The 13,440-nt window shown below is 34.1% G+C and overlaps 1 protein-coding gene across 5 annotated transcripts in view; it reads right to left on the bottom strand.

The window, feature by feature from the left end:
- Positions 1–777: 777 nt before the first annotated feature.
- LOC117120775 (fibropellin-1-like) overlaps positions 778–13,440 on the bottom strand; it is a 29,507-nt gene continuing 16,844 nt past the window's right edge. For 3 of the 5 annotated variants that reach the window (XM_033265859.1, XM_033265857.1, XM_033265860.1), the window contains 12 exons: positions 13,256–13,369; positions 12,424–12,537; positions 11,586–11,706; positions 10,940–11,160; positions 10,208–10,321; positions 9,893–10,006; positions 8,851–8,964; positions 8,417–8,536; positions 6,969–7,082; positions 5,329–5,409; positions 4,120–4,230; positions 778–2,270 (listed from right to left, as the gene is read on the bottom strand). In XM_033265859.1, the coding sequence (XP_033121750.1) occupies positions 2,017–2,270; positions 4,120–4,230; positions 5,329–5,409; positions 6,969–7,082; positions 8,417–8,536; positions 8,851–8,964; positions 9,893–10,006; positions 10,208–10,321; positions 10,940–11,160; positions 11,586–11,706; positions 12,424–12,537; positions 13,256–13,369 (1,592 nt within the window). In that variant the 3' untranslated portion in view covers positions 778–2,016. The remainder of the gene's footprint in view (positions 2,271–4,119; positions 4,231–5,328; positions 5,410–6,968; positions 7,083–8,416; positions 8,537–8,850; positions 8,965–9,892; positions 10,007–10,207; positions 10,322–10,939; positions 11,161–11,585; positions 11,707–12,423; positions 12,538–13,255; positions 13,370–13,440) is intronic. The other 2 variants (XM_033265858.1, XM_033265861.1) reach the window with 2 other exon arrangements.

The raw sequence follows: 13,440 nt of genomic DNA on the forward strand, positions 1-13,440 counted from the left end.
TGGGGCTGAGATGGGTGTGGACTCACACTTTATCTTGGAAGTGATAAAGTAAAGTAAATACATAAAAGACGGTGTTTTTTTTTAAAGTCTTCTACGGTCTCATCACATACTAATGATCACTATGATTGCCGAAATCGATAATAAAAGTTCATGAAAGATTTTTTCTGTCGTGCCAAGATGCATGAAGGCTGTTATCACACCATCCTTTGATTTTGTTTAGTTCCAAAATTAGACAGAAATATTGAGATGGTGCAGAGAACTTTAATTACAAAAATTAAAATGAAATGTGCCTGTTATTACTGTAGGTGAATCAATAATCTACAATTCATTACTATTTAGACCTAGGCCTATTGTCAACATAAAGATATTTCATGTCACCTTTTTTGTTCTAACCCCCAAAATCACGTTTCATAAGTACCCGAATGGTTTCTGGTGTGAGATTGTCTCATTCTTCAAAACTTCTTCATGATAAGTGTTAATCATAGATAAATCTGTTAACGTACGGTGTTTATTTGAATAATTATCCCCTCTAGAGCCTCATTTGGAATAAATGCCATAATTTTTTCCTTAAATAATCAACTCCCCACCCAACCAAATGACTGTAAACAAACAACATCATTTTCAACAGATTCTATTGATTTTCTACTTCAGTAGAATTACATTTTTTTTCTTTCATTTTTATAGTAATTATGTAGTGAAATTTAAGGTCATATATTTTGAATATAATATACGCATCAAATTCACACCAAAAGAAAAAAAAAATTATACTGTATAATAAATAAATGACGTGTTTAATGGCGAATATCTCAGTTTCTATGCATTTCTTCATATTATTGTAATGGGAAAAAATATAAAGTGCATGATTTCTTTTCCAATGATACCACATAATACCATGTTTGACCAGATGCTTCCGCCATCTTGTTTTCCAAGATGGCGGCCAGTTAACCTTCTTGTTCAGTATAAAATTATGTGTCAGAAAAATATTGTTGCCATAAATTAACTTGAATTGCGAACTGGAGCCTCTTTTACTACATAAGCCCCTGTACTACAAACTCTGTATTTACAAATGCACAACACAAACACACAAACAAAAACAAATTACAATAGGCCTACATAATAACAATATAACATACAAAACAAGAATGTGTGTGTACAGTTTGTACTGCACACTACGTACAGTAATGCATTGAGTGTCCTCATTTTCGTTAATGATTACTGTATATGTATACCCGCAATAAACCCAATCGAAACCCGAGAACTCGGGAGCACTAAATTAATGAAATCATTAATTAATAATCTAATAATCTCAAATTGCATACAAAATCATTCAAAGTTATATTAATTATACTAATGATGAAATCATCTACTCAATGTAGCAAGTCAAAAATAATAATTTGTTAGGGTACACGTCATGAAATAGTACAGTATAGTAAATTGCCTAATCAGATTGTGTAGATTTTATATGCAATTTGAACAGTTATCAACCAATCACTTTCCATATGCAAATTAACTTAACAGTTCATTCTATGCACATTCTTGCTCCTATATTTGATATGCAAAAAACTTATTCATTATTCAATATCTAGAAGGGAGGATTTACAAAAGACAAAATAGACTATGTACCCTAAAATATATTTCCTGTAGCCTATAATATATTTCCTATTAAAAGAAAGCTACTTATACAGAACTTAAATTTAGTTAACAGTTTCAAATATACATAAAATTAAAACACAAAATGTACCGATGACGCGGTTCTTTTATAATGCCATATTTTACTATTATGTCTTCATATTAGAATACAATTTTATCAAGGTGTATATGAAATATTTATCTCAGGGTATGATGTGTTGTTTGTCAATCTATCATAAACAGTTTAAAATTTTTGTTTTATACATGAACCAATGAAACAATATAGGTGAACTAGTTTTAAAAAAATAAGACAGGAACATATTTAAAAAATTGCTCAACTTGCTTTCAAAAACAGAAAAATATACAAAATGCTTTATTTCCCTAAAATTATTCAATACCGATAACCTTAATGTTAAAGGTACATGAGGTGTTGGTGTTCCCTGAACCATCTGTTGCAGTTACTGACACCACATGATTTCCAATCACTAAGAAATCCACTTGTTGAATATTTGTTGTAAAATATGGGGGTACACGTGAGTTATCTGTAGCAGCAGGAGGGAGCCAAGCAACAGCACTGGTTGGTGATCCTTTAAAAATCTCTACATCTGGTGGACAAAACGTTATTATCGGGGCCTCGTTATCTGAAGGAGAGAAGATAATTATAAATAAGTGGCATATCCAGGATCCTTGAAATAGGGGACTGACGGTAGTGTGGTGATTAAGTGATGTGAGGTGGTTTTTCATCTACTTGAGCATGTTTTTTTTTTCAATTGGGGCACAACTATTTTAATTAAGCATTTAGGTAAATGCTAAAATACTGACAGGTCCACTCTCAAAAAAGACAGTATTGTATACTCCAAGTATTGGAATACACGCTGACGTGTATTTCAATACTTGGAGTAGACATTATAATTTCTTATCTAAAATACTATTGCTTGAAAAATTCAGGAATATTAGAGCTGTTGTTTGTGAGTTAACATTTAATAGTGAGGAAAATCACAATGGTCGGTGTACACAGTTAATTCACAAAGGGATGTTTGTTTTTAACTATGGGAGAAAGTTCTACCTTGAATGAAAATGTAATTCTTTACATGATGTTGTGAGAGCCTGTTCAAGCACTATTGTAACACTACAGAAGTATACCAACATGAGGCAAAAGTTATTTGCAGATATGGTCCATAGTGAGCTGTCAGATGGTTGACAGTGAGCTGTCAAATGGTCCAGAGGTAGCTGTCCGCAGCTCCATAAACTTTACTTAATTGGTTGTATGAATGTCCATTGGGAGTTAACAAGAGAGTCCTCAAAAAATGGCTGGCTGGTGACATTATAGCCATCGGGATGTAAGCAAAGCAACCCATTACAGTCACTCACTTCTAAACGTAATCTTATGGGCTTCAGTGCCAATAAATAAATTTAAGAACCCAAAGATCTTCAACATACCAGCAAAGAATTTATTACCCGAGTTTTGTTTTTTTTAATGGAAAGACTCGGGTGCTATGGACCACTTCTGCTAAAGGAGAAAAATGCAGCGTGATAGTGTCAGGATATCTAAATCAAAATACGCCATCAATTAACCTTGTTGTGTTGGTACATGGGATGTTGAATCGGGAATTAGTATGTTAGTTTTTGCCTTAAGTAAAAATATACATAATGGCACATACTGTAAACATTTGAACATTTGAAACACTGTTTATACTGGTGGTGGGATATGTTAAAAGACCCTCACCGACCAGATACCTAGACACAAAGGACAGATGGTACCATGCAAAAACTATTGGATTTTGACATTTTAACAAATTGTATAATGTATACAAGGCGCAATAACAATAGTAGATAACAATTGGCGATCAACAATGACACCAGATGAAACAAACATCAGACAAAAAAGAACAGAAAGATTAGACAGTTCAGCGAGATCTACAAGATGAACAAATGTTTTTTTCTAGGAGCCGACGAAAACCAAGATATCAAGAATCATTTAGTATATTACTTGGAAGACCATAGACTTGCCACAAGTCTCTAATTTATTGGATTTTCATAGAGAGACTAGGTATAAAGACTTTCGAAGAGCGCCACCAACGTCGGCTTATATCGATAAACTTTTTAGGAATTAGAAATCCCAGAAAATGTATACTATGGAACGCCATGCAAATAAGCAATATGGAACACCAATGGTGTAAAAATCGATTTATATTTAAGCATTTTCACTGATTAAGGCAAAGTTTAGGGACTGGAACCCAGTCTAGGAAGTCCATTACAAAGCATAAGTGAAACAACTGAAAGGCATTATCAACAATTGAAAGGAACCAGGAGAACAGAGATTATGACCATGGTGATATTGTAGGCTGGGGAATACTATGATATCTCATAGTAGTACTGAGGAAATAGCTTGTAAGGGAGCATGATATCCCTCCCGATGTGTTGCAGTATTGTAGACAAAATCATATTGTAAAATTATAGTTGTGTGTATCACAAACAAATTCAACTTACCAACATCACAATGACTACCCTGCCATCCGCTGTCACACATGCAGCTAAAGGAATTCCGGTTGTTGTTACACACACCATTTACACATGGGTTGCTAGCACATTCATTGATATCTACAAACAACCAAATTAAATATATAATGCATACAATGATACATATATAGAAACATAAAATATAAATGTTACTGTAATGAAGTTTGATAAAATTAATGTAACATTCATAATTATATTGTTATATTGTTTTGTTGTTTACAATTATGGATATAAAAAAACAAAAATATATTTCAGTTTGTTTCAGTACAATAGCTCAGTTTTCCAAAGAAATGTAAAATTGTAAAAAAAAAATATTTATCATCTTCTCCATTAACATCATCATCTTCAATTTATCATTATCATCCTCCATTATCATTATCCTCCAGAAAATTACTTTAGCTAAAGATATACGCACAAAAGCAAACAAGACTTCATATAATACATTGAATAATCGTCGATATCATCACCACCATTAACATTAAATCCCCACATAACAGTGCTCGAATAAGTACATCATTAGCATCATCTCCACTTGCATCATCATCTCCATTAGCATCACCATCACCAACTAATCATTATCATCATCATCCTCATCTTCATTATCATTATCATCCTCCGTCATCATTATTGTCAATAATTAGTACTAATGTTCATATGAAACTGAATTATACAACAATTTGTGGAGATTATTTCCTTGTACATAAAGTGAATATTAGGTCACAGTGTAGCAAAAGCAAATAGTGTACACCAACATTCTCTAATTCATTTTATTTTTAATATAAACAGCGACAATTACTTTAGCTTAAGTCTAAAGCCTGGTTCTCACGAGAGCCCTAGTATCCGGATCGGGAGCTAACCGTTAGCACCTGCGTGAGAACGCCAGATCAGTTTAGCGCTAACTATTAGCGGCTTACAGATACCGCTAACGGTTAGCAAGCGCTATCGGTTAGCAAGTTGAGCACTTTTTATCATCTACATTTACAATTTCCAGTTTCTTATTGGCCAGTGATTCGATCATCATATTTTTGGTATCCGGATGTGGATTTTCTCGTATGGACGCACGTCAGCTAACGGTTAGCAGGATCCGGATCCTGCTAACCGTTAGCAGCCGTGTGAGAACATAGCCTTAGTTTTGGAAATACATAAACACAAATAAGCAACAAGAAAGTTTAAACTTACCAATTTCACAGTAAAGGCCTCTATATCCAGCAGCACAAACACACAAATGAACAAACACAAAACTATAGCACGTTCCTGAATCTACAAACAAAGCAGAAAATACTGTCATAAAATCTGAACTAATTATGAATATAATAATGACCAGACCTCTCCGAGGGCCACGGTTGCTATGCAGCCATTTTGGTAAAGTATTACTCTATTTGCAATAATGTATAACAGAAATAAGAAAACCAAACAAAATGAATCCAGGACATTTCATTGAAGGGAGCACAAAATATATATTTTTTTAAATTCTTAATTCAGGTAGAAAATGTTAAGGACTTTTTAAATGTCCTCTGGTACTGGTATAGACACTTTTAATGCGTCTCTTCTTTGGGCCTGTTTCTGCTGAGCAAAAAAACAGGTGTTTTTAAATGGTTATTAAAAAACATGTGTTTTTCCCCAGTAGAAACAGGCCACAAAACAAAAACAAGGTTAGGAATGCATTCTAAAAATGTGTGTTTTTACACGCATTCGTTATTTGGTTCGCGTTCAGAAAATGCAATACCGTGTCAGTCATGACCTGTCGGTGACACAAATTGACCTCTTTGTTGGTTTGATCGCTCGTCTGCGGGAAATTCGGGGCGAAGAAAAAAATTAAACCAATAAGATGACATGCTTGAAGATCATACTATACTTTTTTCATACTTTCGTAGTGTTTTGTTTACTTCTTCGCAGCATGCGCTGTAGCTCGCAAGAAGTAGGTCAGCTTTAACTCCTGTGGGTGACTGTCATTTAAGCTCCGCCCACTTGCCAATGATCGCATTACCGTGTTTTTATTAGTTGCACTTTTCACTAGAAACGTGTTCTGGAGGAATTTAACTGTTTATAAAAAACACATGTTTTTGGCGTTATTCAGCAAAAACATGCCCTTTGAGGTCATAAAGCACACTTCTTTCCCTCGTCATGGGTCCACACGCTTTGAGAGTTACTGCTGGTAATCAGCTGGTACTGGTATGGGCATTTATAATGCGCCTCTTCCTTGCAGTTATAAAGCCCCAGTTCTTTTCCCTGGTCATTGATGTTGCTGCTGGTAAGTTGTGCACTTGAGCAGGTAACCCCCACTGGGTACTCATTTATACTCCTGGGTGGAGAGAAGCAATGCAGATAAAGTGTCTTGCTCAAGAACACCAAGCCAAATGCACAGCGAGTGATTGAAACCCCGCCCTAGAGGTTTGGAAACCAAATCGTTCCTGCTGCACCAAACCGCTTCCTAATTTTAGGTAGTAGTCGTTGCATTTTTAGTAAATTCCTAGAGTCCAGGTATCATTTGGAAAAGCAATTGGAAGCATTTTATCAAAATAGACATTCACTAATCCATTGTACCATTAGCACTAGATTATTCCAAGTAATGGATGGAGGTGGAGAGTTAATAAGGTTATCATGTATTGCTTTAATATTTATCCAATATTTTTTTTAAGCAACAGGGCAAAATTATATGACCAATACTTCATGTGTTTGCTTGTTTACAAACTTTTGAGAAATTTGATGACGTGAATATATTGATTATGCAAGTGAGCAATTAGCATACTCACACACGTACCAAAAACAATAAGCTGAATAGGCTAAACAATGTCAATTAATGAAAAGTGAATACTTACTCTCTTCACAATCTGTTCCTGCCCATCCAGGTGCACAATCACAAGTGTATCCGTTCTCAACATTAGTACACGTCCCACCATGCTGACAGGGTTCTGTTAAGCACTCATTTATGTCTAAAGGTAACAAATAACAAAACAAATATTGTGATAATGCTAAGAAAAATTAAGAATTATTGTGATAAGGTCTAAAAAAAATAAATTGTTTATTTGCCCTTTAATGCTGAAAATTGTATAGGAGGGGCGGGCGCAAACATTTTTTTTTTTAAGTTTTTTTTTTCTCCTGTCACCAAAACATATTAAATTGTAATGCTAGAAATTAAGTCTGTCTCACTATTTCTTGTTCAAGACTAAAAAAAAAATAACCCATAATCAATATTTTACAATGAATTTGGCTTAGAATGGCAATACCTTACATCAGACACCAAATTTAGACAACTTTCATGTGTAAAAATAAAGATCACTTTTTAAAATTTGTGAACAAAAAACCAAAAAAAAAACCCCTTTTTTCAAACATGCCGCCTCTATTTTTCCATGAGCTAGGGGCAGGCGCTGGAGGGAAAATAAACATTTTTTAGGAATAATGTAGTGGTGAAGGGAGGCATTTGCATTTGCTTACAGCATTTCAAATAACAGACAATAAAGTAAACATATTAATAGATTTACATACACAAATATGAATTTCTACTTTCAAAATAGAACTCAAAATCATCATTAGATACACTAGATAGTTACTCTCAAACAAACCAAAAGGTTTCCAAAAAGAAATTTGGAGAATTTAAGATTATTTTGTTCTATAAATTGAGCTGTTGCAGTTATGTCAACCCGGAGGTCAGAGGTTATCACTTACTGTGCATTTTCGCTTGTGTGTCCTAGTCAAGGCACTCTACCTACAGTTGACTATCTCCACCCAGATGTGGGTAATGACAACTATTTTACTCATGAAAAAGAGAAATGGCATAGCAGAAATTTTTAAATATTTGGAGTGGTTGTAAAATATTTTATTTAAATAAAAAAATATGCCATTCAGATGGAAATATAACTATACTGTATTTATTTACTTCGTTATTTATATAGCGTCATTCAAATATGAGGCGCTTCTGTCCCCGGTCATTGAGTTTACATGGTTAATTGTTGCTGCTGTAATCAACACAGTGGAAACCCCACCAGATACCAATTTATAATTCTGGGTTGAGAGAAACCAAAGCAGATAAAGTGTCTTGCTCCAGGACACGAGCGTAATGCAGAGCGAGAGATAGAAAAACCGACCTCAAGGTTGAGAAACCAAACCATTCCCGCTGCAACAAACTACTAAGTATTACTATCACTACCAGCACACTGTAAATAAGTACAATTTACAAAACAGAGAAATAACATGACACAAATCAGAGAAATAATAGGACACAAAACACTTTGCTGAGCTAAAACAGACAATGGGAAGAGGGACTCACAGGTACATATTTCACAGTTTGTGCCTTCATATCCAGGACGACAATCGCAAGAATAGCCGTTAAAAAGATCATTGCACAATCCCCCATTTTCGCACGGGGAGCTTTCACATTCATTGATACCTATAAACATAAATACCAACAATGATAACAATGAGATATAAGAAATATATATTATAATTATTCATCATCATCCTTTGTCAGCTGCTACTGGGATACAATACTACTCCATTAATCTTCATGTAACTCCACTAAGTTCTTTTAATTGTACAGGTAATATTATTATTATTATTCTTATTCTTATTCTTATTCTTATTATCATTATCATTATTATTATTATTATTATTATTATTATCGTCCCCTCCACCATCATCAACATTATCATCATCCACGATCATCACCATCGTCCTATTCATAAACTTTATTTGAACACTTACTTTCTTCACAATTAGCTCCTGTGCAGCCGGGTGGACATTGACAAGTGTATCCATTCACGCCATCAATACACATCCCACCATTCTGGCAAGGATTGCTTAAGCACTCATTGATGTCTGAATATACAGAATATCATAACAGATAATGCAAAAAAAAGTGAACATGTATTTAAATTTAGTTTATACTGCTATTAATTATTTATTGTACAGACGTTTCATGTTTTTTAATAAAGATACCAAAATATTACATTTATTATAATCTATCTAAGACTTTTCCTACTAGAGATAATTCAAAACAGTTTATTGCACTGTATAATGTGGTTAACAAATACTTAATAATAATAATAATAATAATTTAAATAAATATAATTTTCAAATTTGAAATATAACTAACACTTACTTGTTTGGCAATTAGGCCCAGAGAATCCACTAAGGCAAAAACAGTAATACCAATTGCCTGAACTATGGCATATACCCCCATGATTGTCACAAATAAATAGTCACCATGTTAATCTTTGTTTACACTATCAGGTTTAATGCTACAATGTGTGATGTGTCAATATCAAAGTTATTTTTCACATACAATTATATAAAGTGAAGAGAGTTTTATACAAGGCTATGTCAATGAATCAATGGTAAACGCTATAACATATACACATATATGGGTTTCACACAAAATAGAAAACACAACTAGACAAATTCTCATTGTCAGACATAAAAATGAAGTAAAAATCAAAATATCGACAGACAGTTTACTCTTTGTATATTTGTCTAAACCTTTTTGAATACATCATACCCAATACCATAATGCAACATCACATGTTCCACCTTGTTGCAGATGCAGCTAACAGGTTGGGCTATACGTACACATACTGTACATATGGGTAAATCATAGTTATTGTCACTGCCACGGAATTAATAGTAAGCACTTACTATCAGGTTTAATGTGACAAATTTGTGTGATCTATCCATCACAGTTATTTGTTTTATAAGTTAACAGAGCTTTCAACTGAGCAAAGTCAATTAATTAATGGTGAATGCTTACGTTCTTCACAGTTAGGTCCTCCGCAGCTAGGTGGACATTGACAAGTGTATCCATTCACAGCATCAATACACGTCCCATCATTCTGACAGGGATTGCTAAAGCACTCATTTATGTCTGAAACAAAGGAAAATATCACTATCAAATACCATGAAAAATTTTCTCATACATAAAATATATGTTTTTGACAATGGAAACCAAATGTAGAATTTTAAGGATGTAAATATATATACTTTTATAACTAAAATGAGGAAATATGTATATTTATAGGAATTGTGACCAAACAGTAAGATGTAGATATGATGAGGGTTTTCATACTTGTTTCGCAAAGTGTTCCTTCAAATCCTGCTGGACAAGTACAGCTAAAGTCATTCACCAGGTCAATGCACACAGCTCCATTCAAACACGGGTTAGGATCACAGTCATCTGGATCTTAAATGTAATAAAGAAAACATATATTGAAATAAAAACAATAAATATAGGTAGCAAATAACAATGACAATATCAATAATAAGTATAATTATAATAATTTCAGTAAGAGATGAATAATCATATTTAAAACTAAATGCATTTTGAAATTTTAAAATGAATATTACTTCAAACTTGTGATGTATTATTAGTCCCAGTTTACATTTCATGGCTGCTCTAATTAGAAGATCCTCATATTAAAAAAATAAATATGTTTTTCATAATTAAAGCCAAGAAATTTTAGCTTCATCATCATCCTCGTTCAGCTGCTTCTGAAATACTTTCACTCCATTGATCAAGGTTCCAGCAAATTTAGTCAGCCAGGCCTGATCTCAACATACTGTATTAAGGAAAAGTTAAAGGTCTGCGCCTTTATTCGGACATAAAAGTACTATTATTATCATCATTATTATTATTATTGTCATCATCATCATCATCATAATCTTCATCATCATTGTAATCTCTTACATTCTTCACAATTAGCTCCTCTGCAGTCAAGTGGACATCGACAAGTGTATCCATTCACACCATCAATACACGTCCTGCCATTCTGACACGGTTGACCAATTTTAATTAACTTACCGTCAATTTCGTAATAATTAGCTTTAAATCCTGCATATGCCACCATAAAATCTGACAAGAAGTGAAGACGCATCTTGTTAGTTGTGCTCACAACAGGAGAGGGAATTTGTTGTCCACACAGAGGTCCGGCAAGTACCTTAGCGTTGAACAAGTGCCCGTCGTAAATGGTAAGCGAGTCATATGCACAAAGTGAGTGTGATTCGATATCAAACACTGAAAAGCTGAAAGCATTATGTAAAAAATAAAAATCATAAATGCAATTATGCTGTCACATATCTAATAAAAATAAAATTTCTCAGATGTGTTAAAACCTGTACAAAAATATTGTTAAGTGTAAAAAAGTACCCAGTTGCATAACAATTGAAAAACAAATAAATTTACCTTTGTAACACCATGCAATAACCATTGCATTTTTTTTAATACTGTGATTACTCTAATAATAAAAAATAAAAATTAGGCTGGCCAACAGATTGTGTTGGTGACAATGCACATAAACTGCATTTTCTTTTTCCAACCAGTTGTATACGTATCAGAATAATATGAGAATAATGGCAGTGTTTTATTGAGTTGAAGGTTTATGAAGGTTCTTTTTTAGTATTTTGCAATCCCTACAACACTGTGAAAAGTATATTTGCTTGATACTTACACCAGTTTCACAACTTTGTTTTCACTGACTGTGATTAACCAAGTACAATTTTCATTATGACTGTAGGTTGCCTGTGGTGTTGAAATCTCACCTGATGGACCTGTGTAGTCACCACCGCATTCTGAAATATCAAACAAAATGCCCATATTTAGTCATGAGTGTAGTAATCATGACCATATTTAGGAATGTCACATGTGCATTTTTATATGAGCACATCATGCCTATATATGGGCATATAGCAGTGATTTTTGTCAAATAAAATTTGATAGTGTGCATATAGTAAGATTGCTTCCCATGTGCGAAGCTAAATACAATCAGAAGCTGATTGTAAATCCTGAGAGAGGAAATCTTGGAGTCCCTGACAAATTCCAGGCATAATTCTCACATCAATCGCAGCAAATAATTTTACTAATTTGCTATTTAAAACCTAATCCGTCCAGAATGCGCAAAATGCAAGAGGGCTTCACACAAAATAGAAAACAACTAGACAAATTCTCATTGTCAGACATAAAAATGAAGTAAAAATCAAAATATAGACAGACAGTTTTACTCTTTGTATATTTGTCTAAACCTTTTTGAATACATCAAACACAATACCATAATGCAACATCACTGTTCCACCTTTTTACAGATGCAGGTAACAGGTTGGGCTATATGTACACATACTGTACATATGGGTAAATCATAGTTATTGTCACTGCCACGGAATTAATAGTAAGCACTTACTATCAGGTTTAATGTGACAAATTTGTGTGATCTATCCATCACAGTTATTTGTTTTATAAGTTAACAGAGCTTTCAACTGAGCAAAGTCAATTAATTAATGGTGAATGCTTACGTTCTTCACAGTTAGGTCCTCTGCAGCTAGGTGGACATTGACAAGTGTATCCATTCACACCATCAATACACGTCCCACCCTTCTGACACGGTTGACTTAAGCACTCATTTATGTCTGAAAAAAGGGAAAATATTATTGTCAAAATATATTTGCTACAATTTTTTTTTTCTGAAAATGCAGTTAAACTAAACAGATTATGTGACAAATTTGTGTAGTAGTGTTTTGTAACTCTTAATTGAAAAGAATCCTAGGCCAAAAGATAACAAAATTACAATACATATGTAGTACAGTATCTAAGGAAAGTATATTGTCTCAGTAGTATAGCTTGTCATTGGTACTGGATTGGATTTATTCGGTGTAAACACCAAGGATAGCTCACAAAAGTCTAGAAGAAGACTTATTTCCAGTGGGGGTCCTTCTGGTGGTGATTGGGCAGTACACCGGGAGACAGTCCCCTACACTTCCCTTACCGAAGAGTTTACAGCGTTCTTTAACGTACACATGGGCAATAATGCACACAGGACCAACGGCTTAAATGTCTCATTCGAAAGACAGTGCACTGTGTAACTTGTGTTTCAGCCCTCTAGCTGAAACACAAGGCGAGCAAGGAAACTGAACTGGGAACCAAGAGATCTCCACAGTTCAGCGCACACACAGTGACTACCCCATCAGATTAGCCAACTGAGCTAAGCTGCTCTCCTTGTATATATTGAAATATACAAATTAATTACAATTTAAACTTCTATGAGAATTTGGGGAATTTTGGGGACCTGGACCTCTGTGGCAGAGCTTTATACCAAGCAAAGTCAATGAATCAATGTTGATTACTTACTATCTGCACAATCAGGTCCTGTCCATCCAGGTACACATTGACAAGTGTATCCATTTACAACATCAGTACACGTCCCGCCATTCTGACAAGGTTCAGTTACGCACTCATTGGTGTCTGAAATAACAGAACATCGTAAATGTGGTGAATGGCATAGATATACAGCATACGTCCTTGTGATGTATTTA

The sequence above is a fragment of the Anneissia japonica genome, unplaced genomic scaffold (assembly GCF_011630105.1).
Source record: "Anneissia japonica isolate Jap-2015-1 unplaced genomic scaffold, ASM1163010v1 scaffold69_len1423075_cov170, whole genome shotgun sequence".
NCBI lineage: Eukaryota > Metazoa > Echinodermata > Crinoidea > Comatulida > Comatulidae > Anneissia > Anneissia japonica.